General features: G+C 36.7%; 1 protein-coding gene across 10 annotated transcripts in view; it reads left to right on the top strand.

Moving 5' to 3' along the window:
* Positions 1 to 26,464, top strand: part of ANLN (anillin, actin binding protein) — a 174,811-nt gene that overhangs the window by 139,769 nt on the left and 8,578 nt on the right. For 4 of the 10 annotated variants that reach the window (XM_024991075.2, XM_024991076.2, XM_015469486.3 and 1 more), the window contains 15 exons: positions 2,467 to 2,577; positions 3,582 to 3,820; positions 4,499 to 4,644; positions 5,958 to 6,105; positions 6,995 to 7,130; positions 7,740 to 7,922; positions 8,890 to 9,016; positions 9,654 to 9,702; positions 9,795 to 9,851; positions 10,660 to 10,698; positions 11,108 to 11,129; positions 12,054 to 12,157; positions 12,900 to 12,953; positions 21,564 to 21,650; positions 24,921 to 25,028. In XM_024991075.2, the coding sequence (XP_024846843.1) occupies positions 2,467 to 2,577; positions 3,582 to 3,820; positions 4,499 to 4,644; positions 5,958 to 6,105; positions 6,995 to 7,130; positions 7,740 to 7,922; positions 8,890 to 9,016; positions 9,654 to 9,702; positions 9,795 to 9,851; positions 10,660 to 10,698; positions 11,108 to 11,129; positions 12,054 to 12,157; positions 12,900 to 12,953; positions 21,564 to 21,650; positions 24,921 to 25,028 (1,610 nt within the window). The remainder of the gene's footprint in view (positions 1 to 2,466; positions 2,578 to 3,581; positions 3,821 to 4,498; positions 4,645 to 5,957; positions 6,106 to 6,994; positions 7,131 to 7,739; positions 7,923 to 8,889; positions 9,017 to 9,653; positions 9,703 to 9,794; positions 9,852 to 10,659; positions 10,699 to 11,107; positions 11,130 to 12,053; positions 12,158 to 12,899; positions 12,954 to 21,563; positions 21,651 to 24,920; positions 25,029 to 26,464) is intronic. The other 6 variants (XM_024991073.2, XM_059885872.1, XM_059885871.1 and 3 more) reach the window with 6 other exon arrangements.

The following is a 26,464-nucleotide window of genomic DNA, read 5'->3' as shown; positions in this document are numbered from 1 at the left end:
TTTTTGTGTGTTCTTGATAGTAGGCATCCTAATAGGTATGAGTTGTTAGCTCATTGTGATTTTGATTAACATTTCTCCTGTGATTGGTGATGTTGAGCATCTTTTCATATGCTGGTTGGCCATTCGTATATCATCTTTGGAGAAATATCTGTTCATATCCTTTGCCCATTTTTTAAATCAGGTTGATTTTTTTGAGTTGTAGGAGTCCTTTTTATATTCTTAATACTAACTTCTTAGATATATGATTTGCAGATATTTTCTTGAATTCAGTAGGTTGATTTTTCACTCTGTTGACTGTATTCTTTGATATATAAACATTTTTTTAATTGATGTGTAGTTGTGAAAGTGCTGGACTCAATAATGCCAGCAAATTTGGAAAACTCACCAGTGGCCACAGGACTGGAAAAGGTCAGTTTTCTTTCCAATCCCAAAGAAAGGCAATGCCAAAGAATGCTCAAACTACTGGATAATTGCACACATCTCACACGCTAGTACAGTAATGCTCAAAATTCTCCAAGCCAGGCTTCAGCAATATGTGAACCATGAACTTCCTGATGTTCAAGCTGGTTTTAGAAAAGGCAGAGGAACCAGAGATCAAATTGCCAACATCCGCTGGATCATCGAAAAAGCAAGAGAGTTTCAGAAAAACATCTATTTCTGCTTTATTGACTATGCCAAAGCCTTTGACTGTGTGGATCACAATAAACTGTGGAAAATTCTGAAAGAGATGGGAATACCAGACCACTTGACCTGCCTCTTGAGAAACCTATATGCAGGTCAGGAAGCAACAGTTAGAACTGGACATGAAACAACAGACTGGTTCCAAATAGGAAAAGGAGTACGTCAAGGCTGTATACTGTCACCCTGCTTATTTAACTTCTATGCAGAGTACATCATGAGAAACGCTGGGCTGGAAGAAGCACAGGCTGGAATCAAGATTGCCGGGAGAAATATCAATAATCTCAGATATGCAGATGACACCACCCTTATGGCAGAAAGTGAAGAGGAACTACAAAGCCTCTTGTTGAAAGTGAAAGAGAGGAGTGAAAAAGTTGGCTTAAAACTCAACATTCAGAAAATTAAGATCATGGCATCTGGTCCCATCACTTCATGGGATATAGATGGGAAAACAGTGGAAACAGTGTCAGACTTTTTTTGGCTCCAAAATCACTGCAGATGGTGATTGCAGCCATGAAATTAAAAGACACTTACTCCTTGGAAGGAAAGTTATGACCAACCTAGATAGCATGTTAAAAAGCAGAGATATTACTTTGCCAACAAAGGTCCATCTAGTCAAGGCTATAGTTTTTCTAGTGGTCACATATGGATGTGAGAGTTGGACTGTGAAGAAAGCTGAGCACTGAAGAATTGATGCTTTTGAACTGTGGTGTTGGAGAAGACTCTTGAGAGTCCCTTGGACTGCAAGGAGATCCAGCCAGTCCATGGAGATCAGTCCTGGGTGTTCATTGGAAGGACTGATACTAAAGCTGAAACTCCAGTACTTTGGCCACCTCATGAGAAGAGCTGACTCATTGGAAAAGACTCTGATGCTGGGAGGGATTGGGGGCAGGAGGAGAAGGGGACGACAGAGGATGAGATGGCTGGATGGCATCACCGACTGGATGGACATGAGTTTGAGTAAACTTCGGGAGTTGGTGATGGATGGGGAGGCCTGGTGTGCTGCGATTCATGGGGTCGCGAAGAGTCGGATACGACTGGGTGACTGAACTGAATTGAACTAACTGATTTACAATATTATCTTAGTTTCAGGTGTACAGTGATTAAACATTTTTATAGATTATACTCCATTTGAGTTATTATAAAATATTGTTCCATGTGTTTACTGTGCCCTGCTTGCCACAAAAGTTTTTCAGTTTGATATAGTCCCATTTGTCTATTTTTGCTTTTGCTGTCTGTGCTTTTTGTGTTATACACAGGAAATCACCAAATCCAGTGTCATAAAGCTTTCCCTCTGTTTTCTTCTGGGAGTTTTGTAGTTTTGAATCTTATTAGGTCTTTAATCTATTTTTAGTTGACTTTTGTATATGGCATCAGATAAAAGTCTAACTTAATTCCTTGGATGTAGCTATCCAGTTTTTCTAACATTATCCTTTCTTCATTGAATTATCATGGCAGCTTTGACCATATATTTGAAATTTTCTTTTTGGGCTCTCTATTCTTTCCCATTTGTCTATATGTCTATCTTTATGTTGGTACCATACTGTATTGATTATTATAGCTTTATAATATATTTTGAAATGAGGAAATGTCAGTCTTTTAACTTTGTTCTCTTTCAAAATTGTTTTAGATATTCAGAGGTTCTGAAGTTCCGTACGAATTTTAGGACAGACTTCCCATTTCTCCAAAAAGCTCTGTTGGGATTTTGATAGGAATTGCATTAAGAGTCTTTTACTGAACAATTCTAAGTTTTTATATATATTCAAATTGTTTTTCCTATTTTTTTAGATTTTATTGAATGTGAAATGACTAAGTCTAGCCCTTTGAAAATAACACTGTTTTTAGAAGAGGACAAATCCTTAAAAGTGACATCAGAACCAAAGGTTGAACAGCAGACTGGTTGGTTTTCATTGTTTTTATTCTTTGTTTCTTATTAACTCTGGATATGCTAGGAGAATTAGTATTCTCATATTCAAATATGTAGAGTTCTATATTTCAAAGTGTTTTATGATTTTATAATCCCCTTTTTAAAAAAAAAATAGGAAATATTCTTGCTTTTGCAAAATACGGTACTGTTAACAGTTATCTTTAGGTCCCATCCCCTGTGAAAATGTGATTAAGGCTGTCACTTCGTTTCACAGGGAAAGGAAATGTGCTACCCTTCCACACTCTGCATGTACAGTTGGGAGAAATCAGTGCCCTTGAAGTTTATTTGTGAACCCTGCCCTTATTTGTGATGTTATTATTGTCCTGTTATTGACTACAGTGTGAAAAGACAGTTCTCAGCACGAGAAAGAGAATTATTTGAAAGAGTATTTTGTGTAAATCTGAAGCTTTGGCTATTATCTTGCAGTTTGAGTGCTTAATATTCTTAAACCTGTAGCACTGAATCAGCTTTTGATCGTTCCTACCTTCATTACTTCAGAGAAGGCAGTGGCACCCCACTCCAGTACTCTTGCCTGGAAAATCCCATGGGTGGAGGAGCCTGGTAGGCTGCAGTCCATGGGGTCGCTAAGAGTCGGACACGACTGAGCGACTTCACTTTCACTTTTCACTTTCATGCATTGGAGAAGGAAATGGCAACCCACTCCAGTGTTCTTGCCTGGAGAATCCCAGGGACGGGGGAGCCTGGTGGGCTGCCGTCTCTGGAGTCGCACAGAGTCGGACACGACTGAAGCGACTTAGCAGCAGCAGCAGCAAACTTCATTACTTAGAAAATGTTATTGGAACATTATAGCAGTATTCTGTTTCTTTTTGTTTTGTTTGTATAGGAGGTACATTTTCTTGGGGCTTTTTTCCCCCCCTATTTATTGAGTAAGCATATGAATGTTAAGTCTTCTCTGTTATCCCTTTAATTCTAAAAGGTCTGAATCACAGTGTTCACCTATTGAAATGTTTTTCAGAAGTGGTACGTGAAATTGAGATGAGTGTGGATGATGATGATGATATCAATAGTTCAAAAGTAATTAATGACATCTTCAGTGATGTCCTAGAGGAAGGTGGACTAGATGTGGAAAAGAACCAAGAGGAGTTGGATCAAGCAGATGCAGAAAGCAGCGAAGAACAGGAAGATGCACTAAATATTTCCTCGATGTCTTTGCTTACTCCATTAGCACAGACAGTTGGTGTGGTAAGTCCAGAGGTAAGACAGGACTAAATGTAAATAGGCCCAGGACATAAAGAAACTAAGTAGAATTAGCATCTCTTTTTGTTTTAGTTGGTACCTGGGGATTTGGCACGCTATAGCCAGGGATATTTTGCAAACTTGATGTTAACTCTCTTAGAAGAGAGTTTAAAACTCTTCATTGGTTTCCTGTTGGCATCAGATGAAATCCAAACTGTAACATGGCTTAAAAAGCAAGCTACTTGGGCTCACATCCTGGCTCTGCCATGTACTGGTGTTTACTGGTCAGGTTATTTAAACTTTTTGTGGCAATTAAATGTTAAATTAGGTTAAAACCAGTACCTCCATCATGGAGTTGAAGTGCATATTAAATTGTATTAGAATATCAGTATTTAGCACAAGACAGATAAATAACATTTATTAGCTGTCACTCTGAACTGAATAACTACAGCTTTTTTGGAAATTGATTCAATTAGAAATATTTTTTAAAAAAGAGTTACAAGTATAGGCTTCAGCTGTCTATGAATTTTTATTCATATACTTTTTAGGAACATAGTTTGTCTTGTTTTTATAGTGAATCGGTCAACATATTGGATATTTATTTTCTAGTAATAGAGAAGGCATTCAATTCCTCAGATTTCTCATTTAGAATCAATGTCATCCATAAAATCTAATATCTGATGTGCCTTCCTGCAGAGTTTAGTTTCTTCACCTAGATGGGAAGTGAAAGACACCAGCATCAGTGATGAAAGTCCAAAGCCAGGAAAATTCCAAAGAACCCGTGTCCCTCGAGCTGAGTCTGGTGATAGCATTGGTTCTGAAGATCATGATCTTCCTTATAGGTGAGAATATCTTGGAAGACATTCAGTCACTAAGGGTCATCAGATCAGATCAGTCGCTCAGTTGTGTCCGACTCTTTGCGACCCCATGAATCACAGCACGCCAGGCCTCCCTGTCCATCACCAACTCCCGGAGTTCACTGAGACTCACGTCCATCGAGTCAGCGATGTCATCCAGCCATCTCATCCTCTGTCGTCCCCTTCTCCTCCTGCCCCCAATCCCTCCCAGCATCAGAGTCTTCTCCAATGAGTCAGCTCTTCGCATGAGGTGGCCAAAGTACTGGACTTTCAGCTTTAGCATCATTCCTTCCAAAGAAATCCCAGGGCTGACCTCCTTCAGAATGGACTGGTTGGATCTCCTGGCAGTCCAAGGGACTCTCAAGAGTCTTCTCCAACACCACAGTTCAAAAGCATCAATTCTTCGGCGCTCAGCCTTCTTCACACAGTCCAACTCTCACATCCATACATGACCACAGGAAAAACCATAGCCGTGACTAGACGGACCTTTGTTGGCAAAGTAATGTCTCTGCTTTTGAATATGCTATCTAGGTTGGTCATAACTTTCCTTCCAAGGAGTAAGCGTCTTTTAATTTCATGGCTGCAGTCACCATCTGCAGTGATTTTGGAGCCCAGAAAAATAAAGTCTGACACTGTTTCCCCATCTATTTCCCATGAAGTGATGGGACCGGATGCCATGATCTTCGTTTTTTGAATGTTGAGCTTTAAGCCAACTTTTTCACTCTCCACTTTCACTTTCATCAAGAGGCTTTTGAGTTCCTCTTCACTTTCTGCCATAAGGGTGGTGTCATCTGCATATCTGAGGTGATTGGTATTTCTCCTGGCAATCTTGATTCCAGCTTGTGCTTCTTCCAGCCCAGTGTTTCTCATGATGTACTCTGCATATAAGTTAAATTAGCAGGGTGACAATATACAGCCTTGGCGTACTCCTTTTCCTATTTGGAACCAGTCTGTTGTTCCATGTCCAGTTCTAACTGTTGCTTCCTGACCTGCATATAGGTTTCTCAAGAGGCAGATTAGGTGGTCTGGTATTCCCATCTCTTTCAGAATTTTCCACAGTTTATCATGGTTTAGGTTAAAATAAGAAGTCTTGTTATTTATACTTATAATGTTATTAATGTTAATCTTCATAAAACTTTGAAATAGCTTTGGTCACCTTCTTTCACCCAGTGGCATTTTCCATTCTAGTGAAGTGTTCTGCCAATACTTTGCAATATTAGACTCTGCTGATACATTCAATAAAGCATAGTGCTTAGTGTGTTGCTGGATTCTTAAAGACTATAACTTATTTCCTGAAGCATCGATGCATATAGATCTCAAAGAGTCAAAGAAACGGACCGTCCTTCGATAAAGCAAGTGATTGTTCGGAAGGAAGATGTTACTTCAAAATTGGAAGAAAAAAAGAATGGTTTTCCTTGTCAGGTTAACATCAAACAGAAGATGCAGGTATGTGCTTCACTGGAAAGGGGGTTTGGAATGTTAACACCTTGAGACTGTGAGCTTCTTGAGGACAAGGACCCTGTCTTATTCATCTCTATCCAGGACTAGGATAGTCTCTGGCTTGCAGGGCCTCAGGAACTGTGTCCTGAATTCAGTCTGAGAAAAGTCCTCTTTACTGGAAAAGTTGGAAGCTTGTTTGATATTACTGAAATATTTACTTTTAAGAATGTTTGTCATATGCAAATGAACTTATCTATGAAGAAGAAGCTGACTCAGGTATAGAGAACAGACTTGTGGGTGCCAAGTGAGGGACGAGGGGGAGGAATGGATTGGGAATTTGATTAGCAGATGCAAACGTTACACATAGAGGGATAAACAGCCAAGTCCTACTGTATAGCATGCATGCTTGCTCAGTAGCTTCGGTTGTATCCCACTCTTTGTGACCCCATGGACCACAGTCCACCAGACTGCTCTGTCCCTGGGATTCTCTAGGCAAGAATACTGGAGTGGGTTGCCATTTCCTCCTCCAGGGGAACTCCTGACCCAGGAATCGAACCCACATCTCTTATGTCTCCTGCATTGGCAGGCTGCTTCTTTACCACTGGCATCACCTGGGAAGCCCTGAGTGGTGTAGCATAGAGAACTGTATTCAGTATGATATATTGTATAGCACAGGGAACTATAGTCAATATCCTATGATAAGCCATAATGAAAAAGATATGTTAAATGTTTTTGGTGCATAGTCTAGAAACTTGAACAGTGGAACTACCATTTTGACTTTCCTCTCTGGAGATTTTAGAAATTACCTAATTGGATAAATTATAAATAAAGCTTAAATAAAGTAAAAATCATGATTCAATGTGAATTTTTTTTCTCCTCTCATTGGTTTCACTAGGAACTCAATAATGAAATAAATTTGCAGCAGACAGTGATCTATCAGGCTAGCCAGGCTCTTAACTGTTGTGTTGATGAAGAACATGGAAAAGGGTCACTGGAAGAAGCTGAGGCAGAAAGACTTCTTCTAATAGCAAGTATGTGTGTTATACCCAAAACAATTCCAACACAGTTTCACACCAGGAAAAGCTCATTTTGTCTAGTATATTCAGAAATTTCTAATTCTAGAGAAAGGGCTTTTTTTGATAAGTCTGTTTCAGCTGATCTGTTTTTAATTTTTTTTTTAATGTGGTTTGTGAAAACTTTGCATGTAAAATAAGGCGTAGTTTACATGAAAGGGTGAAAGAATCTGGAGTGCATCTGAAGAAATGTTGTAGAGTGTGCTGATAATGAATATATGAGTATATTTATACACACACACTATCTCTGTATGTGTAGCTAAAAACAAGTATATGAATTTTGTTGTGTGTGTATGTATGATGAAGGATGACAGGGCACGTTAGGATGGAGAAATTAACCATACAAGAAAACTGACCAAAAGTTGGAGTATTGAGCATTTTGTGAACAGATGGGTGATCAGGGTTTTGCCTAACTACCTATCGCCTGTTTATATGAAGGAAGAGTTACTGATTTTGTCTTTGGTGTTGTGTACAGTTGCCACATGAGTGCATTTTCTTGCACTGGCTTCATTTAGAAACAATTGCAGTTTTAATATTTGAAATATTAACTTACATATTTCTATATAGCTGAGAAGAGAACACTTTTGATTGATGAGCTGAATAAATTGAAGAATGAAGGGCCTCAGAGGAAGAATAAGGCTGGTCCCATATCCCAAAGTGAATTTGTCCCTTCCAGAGGATCAATTACTTTGTCAGAAATCCGCTTGCCTCTAAAAGCAGATTTTGTCTGCAGTACAGCTCAGAAACCAGGTATGGTGATCTTTATTTTGTCACTTCCAGATCATATGTTAAATTATGAACGTCACCTAGGTTGGAATCATGCAAATGGGAACAAGTAGAGCATCCTGAAAGAAGTAAGACTTGCATATCTTAAGCCTTGAGTTCCTTTTCTGTAAATATGTATCTAAAAATAACCAAGGAAAATTTTCATATATGATCTTACTGATTACAGAATAACACAAATGGCTCTAACTGAAAGTAGGGCTTGTTAAACATAATACTGAACATAAATTATCAAGGCGAGTTATTCTGATACAACAGACCATTTCACATTCATTAATTTTTTTGTGGAAAGTATTTGGCATCTAAAATAACTTATTTTACTTACTCTGTTCTATTTAAAATTCACTCCATTATGGAAATCTGTTGTTTGAATCCTGAATTACTGATTGTGGGAGTTAAGAGCATGATAGTATAGATATGTCTATTGAAATTTTATTTCGTTTAACCCTCTAGATTGAGTAAACTTTTCTAAGCTATGTATTCTACTTAAAATGATATTAAAACAAGGTGGATAAAGGAGGTTATGGCACTGGTATCTGAAAAATAGGACAAGGTGGTAACTTTCACAGAAATATAGTGTTTTAATTTCAGTTTTGAAATAACAAGCCAGAATATACCCTTTTGAATTATATACTATTAGCTGAAGAATTTCAGGTCAATAGGTAAAATTTAAAGTCAGCAGAAATTGAGGAATGTGTAGTGAAGTTTTTTCAGTTCACATAATAGGAAGATATCTTGATGATGCTATTCCAGGTATATGTCTGTCCGCTTATGTCTTGTCTTTTTGTGTGTGGTAAGTTGACTTTAGGAAGTTTTAAATAAATTTTATATAAATCAGTTGCAGTGTTACTTTAGTCATTTGATCTTCCAGAATGCTGATTAGCTAAATCTGATTCTGCTTGTGCTTATTAGATAATGTAATTATTTCTTGCAGATGCAGCAAATTACTATTTCTTAATTATACTAAAAGCAGGAGCTGAAAATATGGTAGCCACACCATTAGCAAGTACTTCAACTTCTCTTAACGGTGATGCTCTAACATTCACTACTACATTTACTCTGTAAGTAAATTAGGTTTTTGGTGGTTGAAACATGTTTTTCTTTTAATAGAATTAATATAGTCTAAGCATACAGATAGAATTCATAATCTTTGAACTGTAATCTGTATGTTGTTTTTATATGGACAAATATCTCATTTTTCAATTTGTTTATTTAACTCTTATGTTTCTGATCTTCCATTGAGTAGCATATTTCTTCCATGTGTCTACAGGTATTTGATGTTTTGAAGTGTTTTAACATATATATTTACTATACACACACATACACACACATACAAAATCTGGACCATAATTTTTTAATATATGCTTTAAATCTATGAATGTACTTAACATTCAGTCTCTGTGTAAGACATTTGTATTTAGTGTTACAGATTTATTTTGAAAGTAGAGTCAAAATCCAATTTAGAAAAAAGTTATTTTTATTATTTAAGATCTTGAGTTGTAAAAACTGAAGAAAATGTTTGACTTGTATTACAGGGGAAAAATTGACTGTTCTTACTAATTTTTATATTCTTTAATAATTTATAACTATTGTCTTTAGTTTTAAAGTATAGTGAATTCCTTTACTCTCTTGTAATTCTTGTAACAGTATTTATGGCATCATTTTTAATGGCATAATTTGGTATTTTTATTTTTCCAGGCAAGATGTGTCCAATGACTTTGAAATAAATATTGAAGTTTACAGCTTGGTAAACAGTTACAGCTTTCTAAAATTACTAATGGTGTGTTTTTCTTAAAGGAATCAGATTTTAAGTTAAATTCTGCTTTAATTTGTATGTAGGTACAAAGGAAAGATCCCTCAGGCCCTGATAAGAAGAAAAAAGCATACAAGTCAAAGGTGAGAATGAAAGAAACCCAGTAAAAATATAATCAGAAGTACGAGACATAATGTCAGTTAAAAATTATGTATATTTTTAAAGAATTATCAGGCTCTTGGGTCATTTTTATGCCTCAGATTTCTAGTTACTGCATTTATTAGATATGAATACTGAGAGTAAACTTACAGTGAGTGACCATAACCCTAATTATAAACTACTGATACACCCAGGCTAGAAATTCTGTTTTCTCTATATCTGCTTGACAACTAACTTTATAATGTGCTATGCCTAGTTGCTCAGTTGTGTCTGACTCTTTGCACCCTCATGGACTGCAGCCCGCCAGGCTCCTTGGAATTCTCCAGGCAAGAATACTAGCATAGGTTGCTATGTGCTCCTCCAGGGGATCTTCCCAACTCTGGGATCAAACCCAAGTCTCCCACATTGCAGGCAGATGCTTTATTGACTGATCCATCAGAGAATCTCTTTAAACTTTTCTCAGGCTTTTCCTCTGAACTTTTGTCTTACAAACTCCTGTAAGCAATACTTAAGAATGATGTGATTGCTATAGGCATATGGAATAGAAGCAACTTAGTTTCTGTCCTTCCTAGCCTTTGCTTTTTTGTTCTTTTTCTAAATCATCATTTAAAAAATTTTTATTTAGCTTTAATGAAAAAGGAATAACAGTATGGGGACAAACCTTAATAAAGGACTCAGGCAAAATGTATTGATATTGAAGAATTGTTTTCTGTGTGGCAGAATCTCAAATTAGTTTTAAGTTCTGAACCGTAATGTTTAATAGGAACTATACTAAGTTATCTTTTTTTCTAGGCTATTACTCCTAAGCGACTTCTCACATCGGTAACCACTGTAAGTAGAATTTTCAAAAAATTGAAGTTCCTTGAAAAATCTTCACCTTCCACATATACTGCCCTCAATTTGGGAGACTTAAGTTCTATTCCTGGATTAGAAAGATCCCCTGGAGAAGGGAAAGGCTACCCACACCAGTATTCTTGCCTTGGGATTCCATAGATAGACGAGTCTGGCGAGCTATAGTCCATGGGGTCACAAAGAGTCAGACACAAGTGAGTAACTAAAACTAACCATTTCTACACCCTTAGCACTTTGGAAATCTTTAAAATATCCTAAAAGGAAAAAATAGTGTTTTCTAAAATGTAGTCCTTGCAGTGTTAAACAGTTTTGTACTTACTATTTAAATCTTTGTATCATATAAAGAAAATAACACGTTCTTCTTCACGCCTTTTTTTTTTTTTTTTAGAAAAGCACCCTTCATTCTTCAGGTGAGTGGATCTTGAACTACTTGAAACACTAGAATAAGGAAAAAGAACTAAGCAATCGAATACTTATTTGTGTAACCCTCTTGATTTGTAAGTATCTACTTTAGTCTCCTTTGAATAATATTTTCTTAGTAACCTGTAAGATTACTAGCCAGAATAGTCTGCTGTCAGAAACCACCACAGGCCACCAAACTGCACATTATTCAGCCTCTAGCAGGCACTGCACATGGGATACCAGCCACTTTACAGCTGCAGCAAGTAGTATTACTCTTCACCACAGCTGCTCTTGTTCTGTAGATTTATTTTGTGCTGTTCACACTGTAGAGTTTAACTCTTTTAATTGTACTGATCATGACAATTGTATCATGTCAGAAAAACATCTTTCTAGTTCACTGGGAACTGGGGTGCCAGGTAAGCCAGGAAAGACTTCCAGAGTAGTGTTAGGCCAAAATTTTCCAAAGAGGGTTAGGGTTGAGCTGGTTTCCCTCGTCTTTGGACTTTTGATCTCTGCTTCTTGGCACAAGAGAATAGCTGAGAAGAACCACGCAGATAAAGTCCTGCTGCTCGTTATGTTATCCTAGACTATAGCAGTAAAGTCCTTTCATGTCTCTTATAGGAAAGTTGCTTTTTACGCATGTATTTTTAGGTTCTGTATCTTTAAAAACATCTGCCTCAAATGTTAAGGAGTGCTTGTACCTCATTTAAGTTAAATATAAATACTTAGCAGTTTACTTTCATTAGGAAACATGTTAATGTTTTAGTCCCCCTGCCTTGCCCCCCCATATTAGAAATAAAGGAAAATGAAGCAATTTTTTTTTTTTTTTTCCTGTGGCAGTTTAATTTCATTCTGTTAGGGTGGGGTGAGCAATTGTTATTTTATATGTACCAAAGTCACTCTGAACTAAACTTCGTTTCGTTTTTCTTTAGTTATGGCCAGTCTTAATGCTGTGCGGACCAGCAACTTTGCCCTTGTTGGATCTTACACTCTGACATTATCTTCAGTAGGAAACACAAAATTTGCTCTGGACAGGGTAATCCAAATTTATTTATTTATTTACAGAAAAGTTAGGTCAATGGAAATGTCCCATTTCAAGTATTTGAAATCTTTGGCTGAATGTATATGCTCTTAGAATTGTGTATGTTAATTGGATATAGGTTTATATGCATGATATGTTTTTTGATGTTGGAAGTATTTCTCCCTTTATCTTAATAGTTAAGTCTTCAAAGCAGTATATATTGGTTTATTCTAAATGTCAATTCTGACTAAGAAAGTATTGCTGCTTGCATATAGATGTTAAGCTTACAGTTTTAAAACAGTATCTTGCTCATTTAAAACCAATATTTTGACATGATTAACATTTTTTAGATTTAGTTTTACAAAATAGGGAAAGATAGGTTAATTTCTTGGAAAAGTACTTATGAATCTAAGGGATTTCTTTCCCATACTTTACTCTCCAAGTTTAAGCCTTCATAGTTTAAATCTTTGTAATATCACTATTGAGCGCTTTTTACCACACTATAAGGACTAAACTTTTAATAGCAAACAAGACCATTTTAAGTGGTAGAAGAAGTAGAGGCAAACTTCAGTCCTAGGGTTGGCTCCTGCTGTATAATACAGACTATTTAAAAATACTATAAGAAATTTCTGTGGTCAGAATATAGAGATGTTTAAAAACAAATCCACATAACTTTTAATTTAATAATTCAGCTAGATTAACAAATTGAGTGATTCTGGGTCTTTTTTCTCTTTGTCTTTTATTTTGTTTGTTTTAGATAAATTATGATGTAAAAGAGCGAGAGCTACTGGGCTATATGTTCCAGGAAAAGGTTGCCACATTTTCTTTGCTTAAAACTAATGAGCTTAAAAATTGGTCCTTAATTTTTGGCCCTTATGTTTTTGTTTTACTAACCACTCTCATGTCTTCTTGGTTATTTTGAATAATTAAGGACATTATGTAAATTAGGCTTTATTTAGACCATTGGGCATCTTTTTCTTTACTCTCATAATTCTTTAAGGCTTTCTTTAAAAGTTCTCTAGTTTTTTTTTCAATGTATGTTTGGTATTTGGGCTTTTATCCTGTATTCTTTTTTTTCATGTTACTATTCTTTAAGATTCTGCGGTCACTTCAACATTGATTTTCTGGGTACCAAAATGCCAAATTTAATAACTATCCTAAAATTAAAATTTACTCAATATTGTTGACTTCCTACCTATTGAAAGACCTATCAGTGATGTTTTAAGTAAAAGTAGAAAATTTTTATGGTCTTAATTGGCTAATAGGTATGTTGCTATGTAGGTGATGCTGTTTATTAACTTTAAAATTAAAAATCATTTAATGCTAAAATTATACTAAATATAATCATATATTTTAGAAGTTTTTTTTTTTTAGAACTTTTAATATCCCTGTGAAGATCAATCACAAGCATTTTGTGGGTGTATATAGAAATGCTCGGAGAAGGCAATGGCACCCCACTCCAGTACTTTTGCCTAGAAAATCCCATGGATGGAGGAGCCTGGTAGGCTGCAGTCCATGGGGTCGCTAGAGTCAGACACGACTGAGCGACTTCACTTTCACTTTCCACTTTCATGCATTGGAGAAGGAAATGGCAACCCACTCTAGTGTTCTTGCCTGGAGAATCCCAGGGACGGGGAAGCCTGGTGGGCTGCCGTCTATGGGGTCGCACACAGTCGGACACGACTGAAGCGACTTAGCAGCAGCAGCATAGAAATGCTAATTTGCAAAATACTGGATAGTGTTTTTTATTTTATTTAAAGTTCTTCAAACAATATTTGCAAATTAGGGAAACATAAGAACTGGAGTTCTGTGAACTGTATTCCTTACTCAGTGTTGTCATATAGCCAATTTCTATGTATGTACAGTTTCATTAATCTCTAAAATGAAAAAGATTTCAATGACATGTTAAATATAGACTGCTCTCTAAAAAATTTGTTCACTGCCATTTTAGTGTCACACAGATTAAAAATAAATTGTGATATGTTCATTCTCTTAATGATTTTTTTTGTAATTATAGCTAAAGTATCCTACCTGAGTATAAAATCACTCAATTTAATTGGTTTGTGTTCAGTACTGTAAAGTCTCTTCCTGAGTCAAATACAATATAGATGTAAAATTTGTCACAAGTATGCTTTTTTGAATAGCAGGGGGAGGAAATATTTGTTCTAATATCTTATAGTTGATGTAGGAGAATGAGATAGTTAAGTTTAGATGTTCTTTAAATTGGTGGGGAAAATGGATGACCTTCTGTACACACATAATAACCTATTTGATTAAATTTGAGAGAGTAAACAAGTCTCCTGTGTGCGCCCAGAGACCATCAGTGCAAGGCAGCGTTTGCTTATTTTACTGTGTCTTGACCAGTAATGATAAGTCACAGCATTGTCTCTGAGATCCCCTTCAGAATGCAGTTTCTTTTGAGGTTAGTCAGACTGTTGACTCTACAGATATAGGATAGTACTAATAATGAATTCCCTGTCGGTATTCAGGGAATTCAGTCAGTAAAGCATCTGCCTGTAACGTGAGAGACCCAGGTTTGATCCCTGGGTGAGGAAGATGTCCTGGAGAAGGAAACGGCAACCCATTCAAGTATTCTTGCCTAGAAAATCCCATGGATGGGGGAGCCTGGTGGTCTACAGTCCATGGGGTTGCAAAGAGTCGGACACGACTGAGCAACTTCACTTTTCTTTTTTAAGGTTATAGATATCTGATGTAGAGACTGGCATTCTGGAATTTAAATTATGAATCTCAATGAATCACACTTTCAGATCCTTTCTTTGAATAGAGAATCCAGAATAGTCATAGGTTTTACTGTACTTTTATGGATAAAGGGAGAAGGATATCCCACAATTCATCTTCTGACTTAAAGAAATCTCGTAGATATATGTACCTTCCAGGAAAAAGAGATGTCAGTTTAAATAGTATTAGGACAAAAAACTGTAAAGTAGAACAACTGACTAGCATTGTAGAATTTTGAAGTTGTAGGAAGAATGATTAGGTATTCTGGTGTGTCCAAAGCTATCCTGGTTTATACCTGTTGGCCTGGTGTGATTATTAACAGGTATAATTATTCTCACTCAGAAGTATCTTGGTGTATAAAAAATTACAAAGTAACCCTGATTATAGAGTACATTTTACACCTGTTAATAATAATCCTTGAGGTGCTGATAATTTTAAAAGACACTTTTTATTAAACAGAAAACAGAATACGATCACACATTTTCACTTCTCCACACTTGATAGGGCGTAGTAACATTGACGTCTGTGAATATTCTCAGTTCACTTCAGGACAAGCTTCTCACCAAGAATATTGTCTACTTTTCCCAGCTTTTCACATTTTCTTCTCATCTTTCTGAGATTCTTTTTACAGGAGCACTCTCTTGGCTAAATGGTAGAATTCTCTTAATTAGCATTGAGAGGCTAAGAGCTTAACACTGACAATATGGAAAAGAAAATGGTAAGGAAATTTATAACTAATGCAGTTAATGAGGCATATGACGTCTTGACCCTGATTAGCATTGTAGAATTACATTATAGATGCCTTTGAAGTTCAGAAAGTTGAAAGTTTATTTTATGAAATTAGTCTGTTGAAATTATACTTTTTGGTCAAGAATTCTCCCTTTTTATCTTTATTAGGGTGGAGGAGTAAATTTTTATAAACTAACCTTCCAGTTAAAACTTTCAAATTTAGACTGAACTATGATTATTCAAACCAGAGTGTCCTTCTTTTTCACTGGGCAGCAGGAATGACAGAGTTAATCATTCCCCTTTCTATCTTGACCCAGAAGTCAATATCACTTTAAATATTTCTCCAACTGAATTTTTCTTATATTTGTAATCTTTAAATTCATAATTATTTTATATTATCACACATACTTAAGCTCTTTTATTATTTAAAAGATACTTTTGGCCTGAGGTCTCTTTGCTAAATATTAATATACTGGTGAGAATGATTTATTTAAAATATTTATGTGAATATTTTCATACAAGATAGAAAGCGTGATTTTATTTGGAAGAAAATACCAATCCCTCAAACTTCCAAGCAGTAAAAGCAACAGAGTCTCAATTTAGGCACTTAGTTTTGTCTGTCAATTTATGCTCCATGTATTTTAAAGCTATGCTATTGGGTACATAGATACTTAAGATCTTCTTGATGAATTGTTAACACTTTATCTTTCTGGTAGTCATCTTTAAGGTCTATTTTGTTTGTTATTAATAGAATTACGTCAGCTTTCTTATGATTAATGTTTGTATGGTATATCTTTTTCCATTCTTTTTAATTTTTCCTGGACATGCCATGTGGCATGTGGGGTCTTAGTTCCCCAACCAGGGGTCAAACCCGTGCCCCCTGCAGTGGAAGGGCGGAGCCTAACCCCTGGACCACTGGGGAATCCCCTCTTTTTCCATTCTTTATTCCTAACTTGTCTGTTTTCATATATGTCAAATTTATGTCTCATAAGCATATTTTATGGTCATGTTTTGTTACTGTTAAACAATTTTTTGTCTTTTCATTAGAGTGTTTGATACATTTATATTTAATGCAGTACTGACAGGGTTCAGTTCAGTTCAGTTGCTCAGTCATGTCCGACTCTTTGCGACCCCATGAATCGCAGCATGCCAGGCCTCCCTGTCCATCACCAACTCCCGGAGTTCACCCAGACTCACGTCCATCGAGTCGGTGATGCCATCCAGCCATCTCATCCTCTGTCGTCCCCTTCTCCTCCTGCCCCCAACCCCTCCCAGCATCAGAGTCTTTTCCAATGAGGCAACTCTTCACATGAGGTGGCCAAAGTACTGGAGTTTCAGCTTTAGCATTATTCCTTCCAAAGAAATCCCAGGGCTGATCTCCTTCAGAATGGACTGGTTGGATCTCCTTGCAGTCCAAGGGACTCTCAAGAGTCTTCTCCAACACCACAGTTCAAAAGCATCAATTCTTCAGTGCTCAGCTTTTTTCACAGTCCAACTCTCACATCCATACATGACCACTGGAAAAACCATAGCCTTGACTAGACGGACCTTTGTTGGCAAAGTAATGTCTCTGCTTTTGAATATGCTATCTAGGTTGGTCATAACTTTTCTTCCAAGGAGTAAGCGTCTTTTAATTTCATGGCTGCAGTCACCATCTGCAGTGATTTTGGAGCCCCCCAAAATAAAGTCTGACACTGTTTCCACTGTTTCCCCATCTATTTCCCATGAAGTGATGGGACCGGATGCCATGATCTTCGTTTTCTGAATGTTGAGCTTTAAGCCAACTTTTTCATTCTCCTTTTTCACTTTCATCAAGAGGCTTTTGAGTTCCTCTTCACTTTCTGCCATAAGGGTGGTGTCATCTGCATATCTGAGGTGATTGGTATTTCTCCTGGCAATCTTGATTCCAGCTTGTGCTTCTTCCAGCCCAGCGTTTCTCATGATGTACTGTGCATATAAGTTAAATTAGCAGGGTGACAATATACAGCCTTGGCGTATTCCTTTTCCTATTTGGAACCAGTCTGTTGTTCCATGCCCAGGTTGGGTTTAGTCTATTACAAAGCAGGCATACTTACACTACAGGCTAAATCTGGCCCTTGGCCTTTTTTTTTTTTTTTGACAGAAGTTACTTTTGTCACAATTAATGAACTGATATTGATATATTATTAACTAAAGTTCAGCAGCCTGTTTTTGTAACTAAAGTATTGAAACATACTCTTGCTTTTTTGCTCTGTAGCAACTGTTCTTTGTTCATTTGTTTTTCCTCTCTTGACTGCTTCTGAGTATTTTGGTAATCATTTTTCTTTTCTGTTGGCTTTTTAGCTGTACCTCCCTGTATTGTTTTTCAGTTATTACTGAGAATTACAATATGCATCTTTAGCCTATTACTGTCACTACAGTCTACCTTGAAATACAATTACACTTTATGTACCTTGCAAGTGTTAGAACCTTGCATTTGTCCATTCCATTATATTTTACTTCTACCCTTGTTATACACCCCAATGCACTGTTATTTTTTCAATCAATTTTTAAAGGAAATTTAAAAGTATTGTCCTTTGTATTTACCAGTTGTTATGTTCTTCATTCATTTCGTAGAGTCAGACTTCCATGTGGGATTATTGCCTTCTTAGGAAGAAGTTTTTTTGTTTTTTAATTTCATTGTAGCATAAGTCTGCTGGAAATGAATTCTCTAACTTTTGTTTATCTAAAAATGTCTTTCTTTACATTGTCTTCATTTCTGAAGGACTGCTAGACTGACAGGTTTTTTCCTTTCACCCATTCTTTTAAAGTTGCCATTTTATTGTTTTCTGACTTTGTTTCTGATCATCAGTCAGCCATCAGTCTTATCTTTTCTGTTTTTTAAAATTTCTATTATCTTTATTTTTATTTATTTGGCTCTGGTGTGTCTCCACTGCTGCTCGCAGGCTTTCTCTAGGTGCGGCAAGCAGGGGATACTCTTCATTGCAGTGTGTAGGCTTCTCGTTGCGTGGCTTCTCTTGTTACGGAGCATGGGCTGTAGCTGTGTGGGCTTTAGTAGTTATGGCACATGGGCTCTGTAGTTGCGGCTTATAGGCTTAGTTGCCCTGAGGCACGTGGAATCTTCCCCAACGGGACTGAATCCCTGTCCCCTGCATTGGCAGGCAAATTCTTAATCACTGGACAACCAAGAAAGTCCTGTTTTAATTTTTTTGTCTGTGCCAGTGCAGATTGTGGGATCTTAGTTTCTTGACCAGGGATCAAACCTGGGTTCCCAGCAGTGAAAGCACCAAGTCCTAACCACTGGACTGCTAGGGAATTCCCCTTTTCCACTGTTAATATTTAAAATTTTTAAAATTTGAGACACTTTGACCCTAATCTGCCTAGGTGTGGTTTTCTTTGTCATGCTGGGTCATTTCTTTTTCATCCTAAGTTAATGAACTTTATGGAGCTCTTTCTAGTTCATGTTTTATAAGTTTTGGCAAATGCTTAGCCATTATCTCATCAAATATTTCTTCTGCCTTGTTTTTTATTCTTTCTAGGACTCCAGTTGAATTGTATGTTGGACTCTTGATTATGTTCCTACAGATCTATAGCCCGCTTTTTTTGTTTGTTTTTAATTTGTTTTTTCTTTTGTGTTTCATTTTGGGTCATTTCTGTTTACCAGTCTTTGAGTTCATGTCTTTTTTTCTAATGTGCCCAGTTTCCTGTAAAGCCTATCCAGTGAAAGTCTATTCAATTTCAACTTTTTTCTTATTCTAAAATTCCCATTGGGATTTTTTTTATATATATTCTTTAGAGTTTCCATTTCTCTGTCGAAATTCTCCCTTTTCTCACCCATTTTTGTCCTTCTTTTCCTCTAAATTCCATAACAAAATATAAATGTCCTTGTCTTATCATTCTAACAACTAGATCATCTGTGGACCTGCTATTGACAGGATTTGTTTTCTTTTTATTAAAGGCCACCTTTTCCTGCTTTTTCATGACTTGTAAGACTTTTAAACTGGAGGCTAGATGTTAATATTATTAAAAAGCAGTAGAGTCTGAAGTAGGTGGTGATAATACCCTTTCGTCTCTTAGTGTAATCAGTAGTGGAGCTGAAACGGGGTTTTGTTACTTGGGGTCAACTCTTCTGTTTTATTTTTTTGCTTAAGAAGCAGTTTATTTTTTACAGTTCTGCAGACTAGAAGTCCAAAATCTAGGCTTTGAAGTGGGTGGGTTCTTCTGAAACCCTCTCTTCTTAGCTTGTAGATAGCTGTCTTAGGTGTCTTTCACATGGTCTTTTCTCTGTGTGTCTAAATCTTCCTCTATTTATAAGGACACAATCATATTGGATTAGAGTCCCTCCTGATGAACTAATTTAACCTTGGTGACCTCTTTAAAGTCCCTATCTCCAAATATAGTCACATTTTGTGGTATTGGGAGTCAGAACTTCAACATGTGATTTTGGTAAGGGATGGATGGAGAGGGGATGCAGTTCAACCACAGCATGGTTAAAGCTGTAGCATGAGTTTTAGGATTATAAATGTTGGAACCATATTTGTTTCTAAAAAATAAGAAAAAACTTTATGGGTATAGAATGATTCAACTTTAAAATAAGCAATACAAAATTCTGTTTTCAATAACTTGTTGGTTTTGTAATTTAGCTTATGTTTATTTTGGTTCAAAGCAATGTGATTCCAATGAAAGAATCAGATTCCTTTTTACTCATTCCTCACTAAATGGTTCTGGACACGATGGCAACGTGAGATTTCCATTAAAATATTCATCCTTATCCTCACCATTATCATCAAGCTAACAATTATTACCTAATGACTATTTTAAAGAAAATTTTATTTGGAGGAAGATTGCTTTACGATATTGTGTTGGTTTCTGTTGTACAACAACCTGAATTGGTTATAAGTGTACATATATCACCTTCCTCTTGAGCCTCCCTTCTTACCTAATGATGATTGATGTTGAACATTTTTTTCATGTGTTTGTTGGCAATTTGTATTTTGATTCTTTTGGATAAATTCTGAGAAGTGGGGTTGATTTATTTTATGATAGTTCTGTTTTTAGTATTTTGAGGAACCCTCATACTGAAAAGATTTTCATTTTGATGAAGTTTGTCTATTTTTTCTTTTGTTGGTCATACTTTTGGTATTATATTTGAGAACCACTGCCAAGTCCACAATCACTGAAGTTTTACTCATCTATTTTTCTTCTAAGAATTGTATGGTTTTTTACCCCTATATTTAGGTCATTGATCCATTTTGAGTTAATTTTTGTATGTGACATGAGGTAGGGATCCGACCTCACTCTTTTGCATGTGGCTGTCCAGTTTCCCCAGCACCATTTGTTGAAAATACTGCTCTTTCCTCATTGAATGGTTTTGGTACCCTTGTTGAAAATCAATCTGGGTTTATCAATGTGTGGGTTTATTTCTAGACTCTCAGTTCTATTCCTATGGTCTGTATGTCTATCCTTATTCCAGTATTACACTGTTCTGATTACTGTAGCTTTGGATTTGAAATTGAAAAGTACGACTTTGAAGATTGTTTTGGTTATTTGGGGCCTCTTGCAATTACATATGAATTTGAGGATTAACTTTTCCATTCTGTAGTTCACTGTTCTTTGTTGCTGAATAATATTATACTGTTTAAAAAAGCCAATTGGTTTATACCATTTTCTATCAAGTATGTTCTGTTGATAGAGAATGGATAAACACATGTATTGTCTTCTTAAATCTGTTTTCTTTATCACATTAACTTGGGACTTAGGGTTCTGTTTTTAATCGGGCTCTATATTGAATGAATTTATTCTTCAGAAGCATTTGTTGCTAAGAAACCAGTGGCTTTTTGGCCACCTACTTTATATTCCAGCTTTAGAAAATACCATGTTTTCAAGGCATAATATTCTTTATTCATGCTATTCATGATTTAAACATGTTTTATCAAGAAAACTTTTACAAATAATTTGCTCTCTTTCCTCACAGGTGCCCTTTTTATCTCCTTTGGAAGGTCATATTTATTTAAAAATAAAGTGTCAGGTGAATTCAAGTGTGGAAGAAAGAGGTTTTCTAGTAAGTAACATCACTGGATCTATATTTATATTTTTTTCCATCTTTTGAAGTATAGACTTGGTTTCCCATAGGAATGAAAGTCTGTGTGACTAAGCAATTAACTGGTTCAGTAAAGGTCTGTTGCATGACCCCGCTATGCCTGTCACTGTGCTGGTGTTGGAATGTAATGGGCTGCAAAAAATAGTCCCTCCACTCAGAAATTTGTAGTTTAATAGGGAGAAATACAATGCAGTACTGTAATGGGAGAAAGCGTGGAGAGCATGGATGTAGACTGGCAGGACACCACGTCTTAGGTATGTGTGGGAGGGCTTACTGGAAGCTATTGGAAGTAACTTGTAAACTGGCAGCTGAACAAGTCAGCCAGGGGAAGAGAGGAGGGAGATGTGCTCCAGATGAAGGAAAAGCACGTACCGTGGGCTAGAGGCCCCTTCCCTCTCTCGCCCCCACCAGAGAAATACATGACACATCTAGATAGAGGCAGGTATTTAGAGTAATGCATTTAGAGTCAGAATGTGTGTGCGGAGGAAGGGCAGTGAGGCAACTGATTGGGGCGGGGGAAAGTGTATTTAGGAGAAATGAGACCAAGTGTCTGAAAGCGTTTTAATGACTTTAGCATGAAGCCAGTGGGGTGCTCTTATACAGTTTTAAGCAGAGGACTGACATCAAATTGGGAGTTTAGGAAGGTCGTTCTGACTGCTGTGTGGAAGTAGACAGGGGAGTGAGGACCTGAAGAAGACTAGCGAGGAGACTGAATTACTCCTTGAGAGAGGGGATGGTGGCTGACAATCTGGGTGGAGTGAAGGACTCATCGTGGAGGGATGGAGGAGGAAGGGCAGACCTTAGTGGTTTGTTTGTAGGGGTGGAGAAGCAGAATTAAGAATGTCACCCAGATCCCTGCCTTGCACAATTTGTTGGGTGACTATACTGAGATTAGGGACCCTGGGGAAGGAGCAAGTGTTTGTGTTTGTGATGGAAAGTGTTTTTTCCCCAAATTTAATTGTGGAAAATTGCAAACATACAACAATGTTGTTAGAATTTGAATGCCCGCATACCCAGCATCTAGGTTTTGCTGTTAACATTTTTTACTGTCCTTGCTTTATCATGTACCTACTACCGAGCTATCCTTCTAGCGAATCCTGAAAATATATTTGTGGGGCAGAATTTCAAAATATATCGTGGACATTAGCATGTTCCCCTGAATCCTCAGTATCCATCCCCTGAGTTTTTATACAGGCATACATCTATGTAACCCAGATTTCTATTAAGTACAAAATACTGCCCCAGAAAGTTCCCTCATGTCCCTTGTCAGTCAATCCCCACCCAAGGGAGAAAGTTTTAATGGTTTAAGTTTTAAACGACTTGAAGTTTAAATTCCTAGAGACATGTTTCAGAGGTTTGAGTTTGGTACTCAAGATAGACATTTTAGATGAGATGAAGGTTTGGAAATCTGCAGCAGAGTGGTAGTATTCAAAGTGCAGGCAGACTTGAATAACCAGGAGAACACTGACATTTAAGCCACAGACCTAAGAAGAGAAGACTACAGGGCGGGCAAGGGATAATTTAGTATCATGGTTGCCAGGGGAAGAGAGTCTGGAAGAAGGAGTGATCAAGTTAGATAAGGATTTATTGGAGACTGTAGGACTTATTTATGAGATGGTCATTCTGGTCTTGCCAGGAGCAGGAGCGAGATTGCAAATGTGTTATAAAGGGTGTGGAAGATGAAGAATGAGAGTGTAGAAACTCTTTGAAACAAAGTTTGGCTGCAGTGGGGTAAAAAGAATGTGGTACTTGCAGAGGTATGTAGGGTGAAAGAAGGATTTTGTTCACATTTTATTAGGACTGAAGAGACTTGAGTGTCTGTAAATTCAAATGGGTGGCTTCCAATAGGGCCAAAGAGGGTGAAGATAGAGGCAATGGGGAACTTGCACTAGGGTGAAGGAATAACACATGGAACAAAGTCATGAGAGTGAGAGCAAAGAAGATCCAAGCCACGGTTCATGATCTTGTACAGAATTACACTTTTTCCATTATCAGAGGAGAAAAGTATGTGTGTAGAATATACAGAAGATTGTGGGTGTGGTACAAGATGTAGAGAAGATCTAATAGCTTTGGTTTTCTTTGTGAAGCAAGAGTTTGAACTGTATGACAGATATCACAAACCAATTTGTAGTTGCTGACATAGGGTATGGAAGGAAGAGCTAGACTGTACAGGAAGTCCAAGCTGCCAAGATGACTGTAAATCAGACTTCGTAGCTTTTACACATGTAAATCCAGCAGATGGCACTAGATATTCTTGGAAGAGTGTTTTTGTAAATATCAGACTTGAACATAGTGTACGCTTACTGATCTTTTCCTTTAATGTAAATATAATATTTCCACATCTTGCTTTAGATACCTTTAGCATCTGATAGACTCTTATGCCAACTGGTTCTTTTGCCTATAAGGTCTGACCTGTTTAACTTTTGAGCTGGGCTCTTAAGTAGTTTAGAGTTATATCTTTTCAGGTTAACTCTGTCTTGAATCCTAGAGCCCACTCTTATTGCATCCACACTTATAGAAATGTGGTAAAAAAAAAAAAAAAATTGCTCAGGACTCCCACAGATAACTTCTGTCCCCTCTCTAAATTGTGCCTTTTAATTACTTCTAACCTCTGTTTAAAAATAGAGGTAGTAATTGAAATTAAAGTTACTTGGTGCAGTTTTCTTTCCTGATGTGCCAGGGGCAGCTGAATCGAAGGAGACTACCAACCAGTGAAACTCTAAGTGATTCTAAAATGGTGCTTGTCTAGCTCTGCCAGTACTGATGAGCGGCAAGAAAAGTACATTCTGCATTAGCAAGAAGGTTCCAGTTCTTCTTTGTGATTGTATATTGTCATTTAATTTCCTTGGCCTTCAGTTACCCTAGCTATAAAAATGAAAAATCTGTCCTCTTGTTATTTTTCTCTGATTATAGTAGGGAGTAATGATAACTTGGTATTATTTTTATCTATCAAATTTTTCCTTTTCTATTACCTTTGTAATGTAAACACAAAAGGGAGCTGGTGAGTCATTTGTACTAACTTTGCTCTTGAGATTGAAATAACAAGACTTCTGGCCTTGATACAGAGTAGAATAAAAAAAATTAAACTTAAGTACTTTAAAAAAAAAGGAAAAGAAAATCATGCAAGTTGATTTTGAAGTATGAAATATGTCAACATACTGAAGTTTAATGTGTAGAAACATTTAATTGATCCTCAGGTTTCTAAAGTCAGTATTTCATTGACTTTTTCAGACCATATTTGAAGATGTTAGTGGTTTTGGTGCCTGGCATCGAAGATGGTGTGTTCTTTCTGGAAACTGTATCTCTTATTGGACTTATCCAGATGATGAGAAACGAAAGGTAATACTAATACTGATGGTCAGTGGTGAAAGCCCTGACTGACTTTCAGGTAATATTTTATGCAAGTGTTCCCTGTGGCCATAAGCCACCCAAATTCCGCACTCAGGTTTATTTACTAAGCCATTAAGATATAGTGAGTGTGTGTGTATATGTGTGTGTGTGTGTGTGTTAGAACTTTATATCTTGTTCATTCCCTGTGATTTGACCACTCTTTAAATACCTTAAGGCATATATTTTTCTTTTTTTTTTTTCTGGAATGTTTTATAATATTTTTAATTGATTTTTAGTCAGAAATATGTTAAATTCACTTTTGTATTTTATTAACAGTTGATTTACCTAAATTTAGGATAAAACAGAAATGGAAAACCACCATAGGAATATTGTGATTTTAGTTTGTTTCTAAAATTTTATAATAGAATTTTATGTAATACATTACGTCTTATTTTTTAAAAATTTAATGTTATTGCCCAAGTGTGATAATTTATTATCCAAAGACTGGAAAATAGAAATAAGCAGAATAATAAAGTAAACTCATCTATAAAAGATAACTACTGTTCACATTTTGGTTGTAGATCCTTCTAAATTTTTAAAATGTATACTATATAATAATAATAATTATATATCCATTTATGAATCTTTTTAAACAGAAAATATCATATCTTTTTTAACTTGATTTTTACTTGATAATGAACGTCCTGATACCTTTCCACATAGGTAAAAATATATCTATGATATTACATTAGATAACTGTATGTGTTACATTGTAGCCATGTAAAATTTTAAGATTTATTGTGAAATATTTGGAACATTCAAAAAAAACATAATTTCCACCAGCCTCTGTATTATCAGTCCAGTTGAAGCTCCTTATATAATTTTCTCTCCTTCACAGAGATAACCCCTATCCTAAAATTATTTTGTTCCCATGTATTTCTTTAAATTTTTTTATATGTGATATACATAGATCAGATCAGATCAGATCAGTCGCTCAGTCGTGTCCGACTCTTTGCGACCCCATGAATCACAGCACGCCAGGCCTCCCTGTCCATCACCAACTCCCAGAGTTCACTCAGACTCACGTCCATCGAGTCAGTGATACCATCCAGCCATCTCATCCTCTGTTGTCCCCTTCTCCTTTTGCCCCCAATCCCTCCCAGCATCAGAGTCTTCTCCAATGAGTCAACTCTTCGCATGAGGTGGCCAAAGTACTGGAGTTTCAGCTTTAGCATCATTCCTTCCAAAGAAATCCCAGGGCTGATCTCCTTCAGAATGGACTGGTTGGATCTCCTTGCAGTCCAAGGGACTCTCAAGAGTCTTCTCCAACACCACAGTTCAAAGGCATCAATTCTTCGGCGCTCAGCCTTCTTCACAGTCCAACTCTCACATCCATACATGACCACTGGAAAAACCATAGCCTTGACTAGATGAACCTTTGTTGG

The sequence above is a fragment of the Bos taurus genome, chromosome 4 (assembly GCF_002263795.3).
Source record: "Bos taurus isolate L1 Dominette 01449 registration number 42190680 breed Hereford chromosome 4, ARS-UCD2.0, whole genome shotgun sequence".
Taxonomy (NCBI): Eukaryota; Metazoa; Chordata; class Mammalia; order Artiodactyla; family Bovidae; genus Bos; species Bos taurus.
Note: the sequence above shows the minus strand (reverse complement) of the source record. Positions and strands in the feature narration are given on the sequence as shown.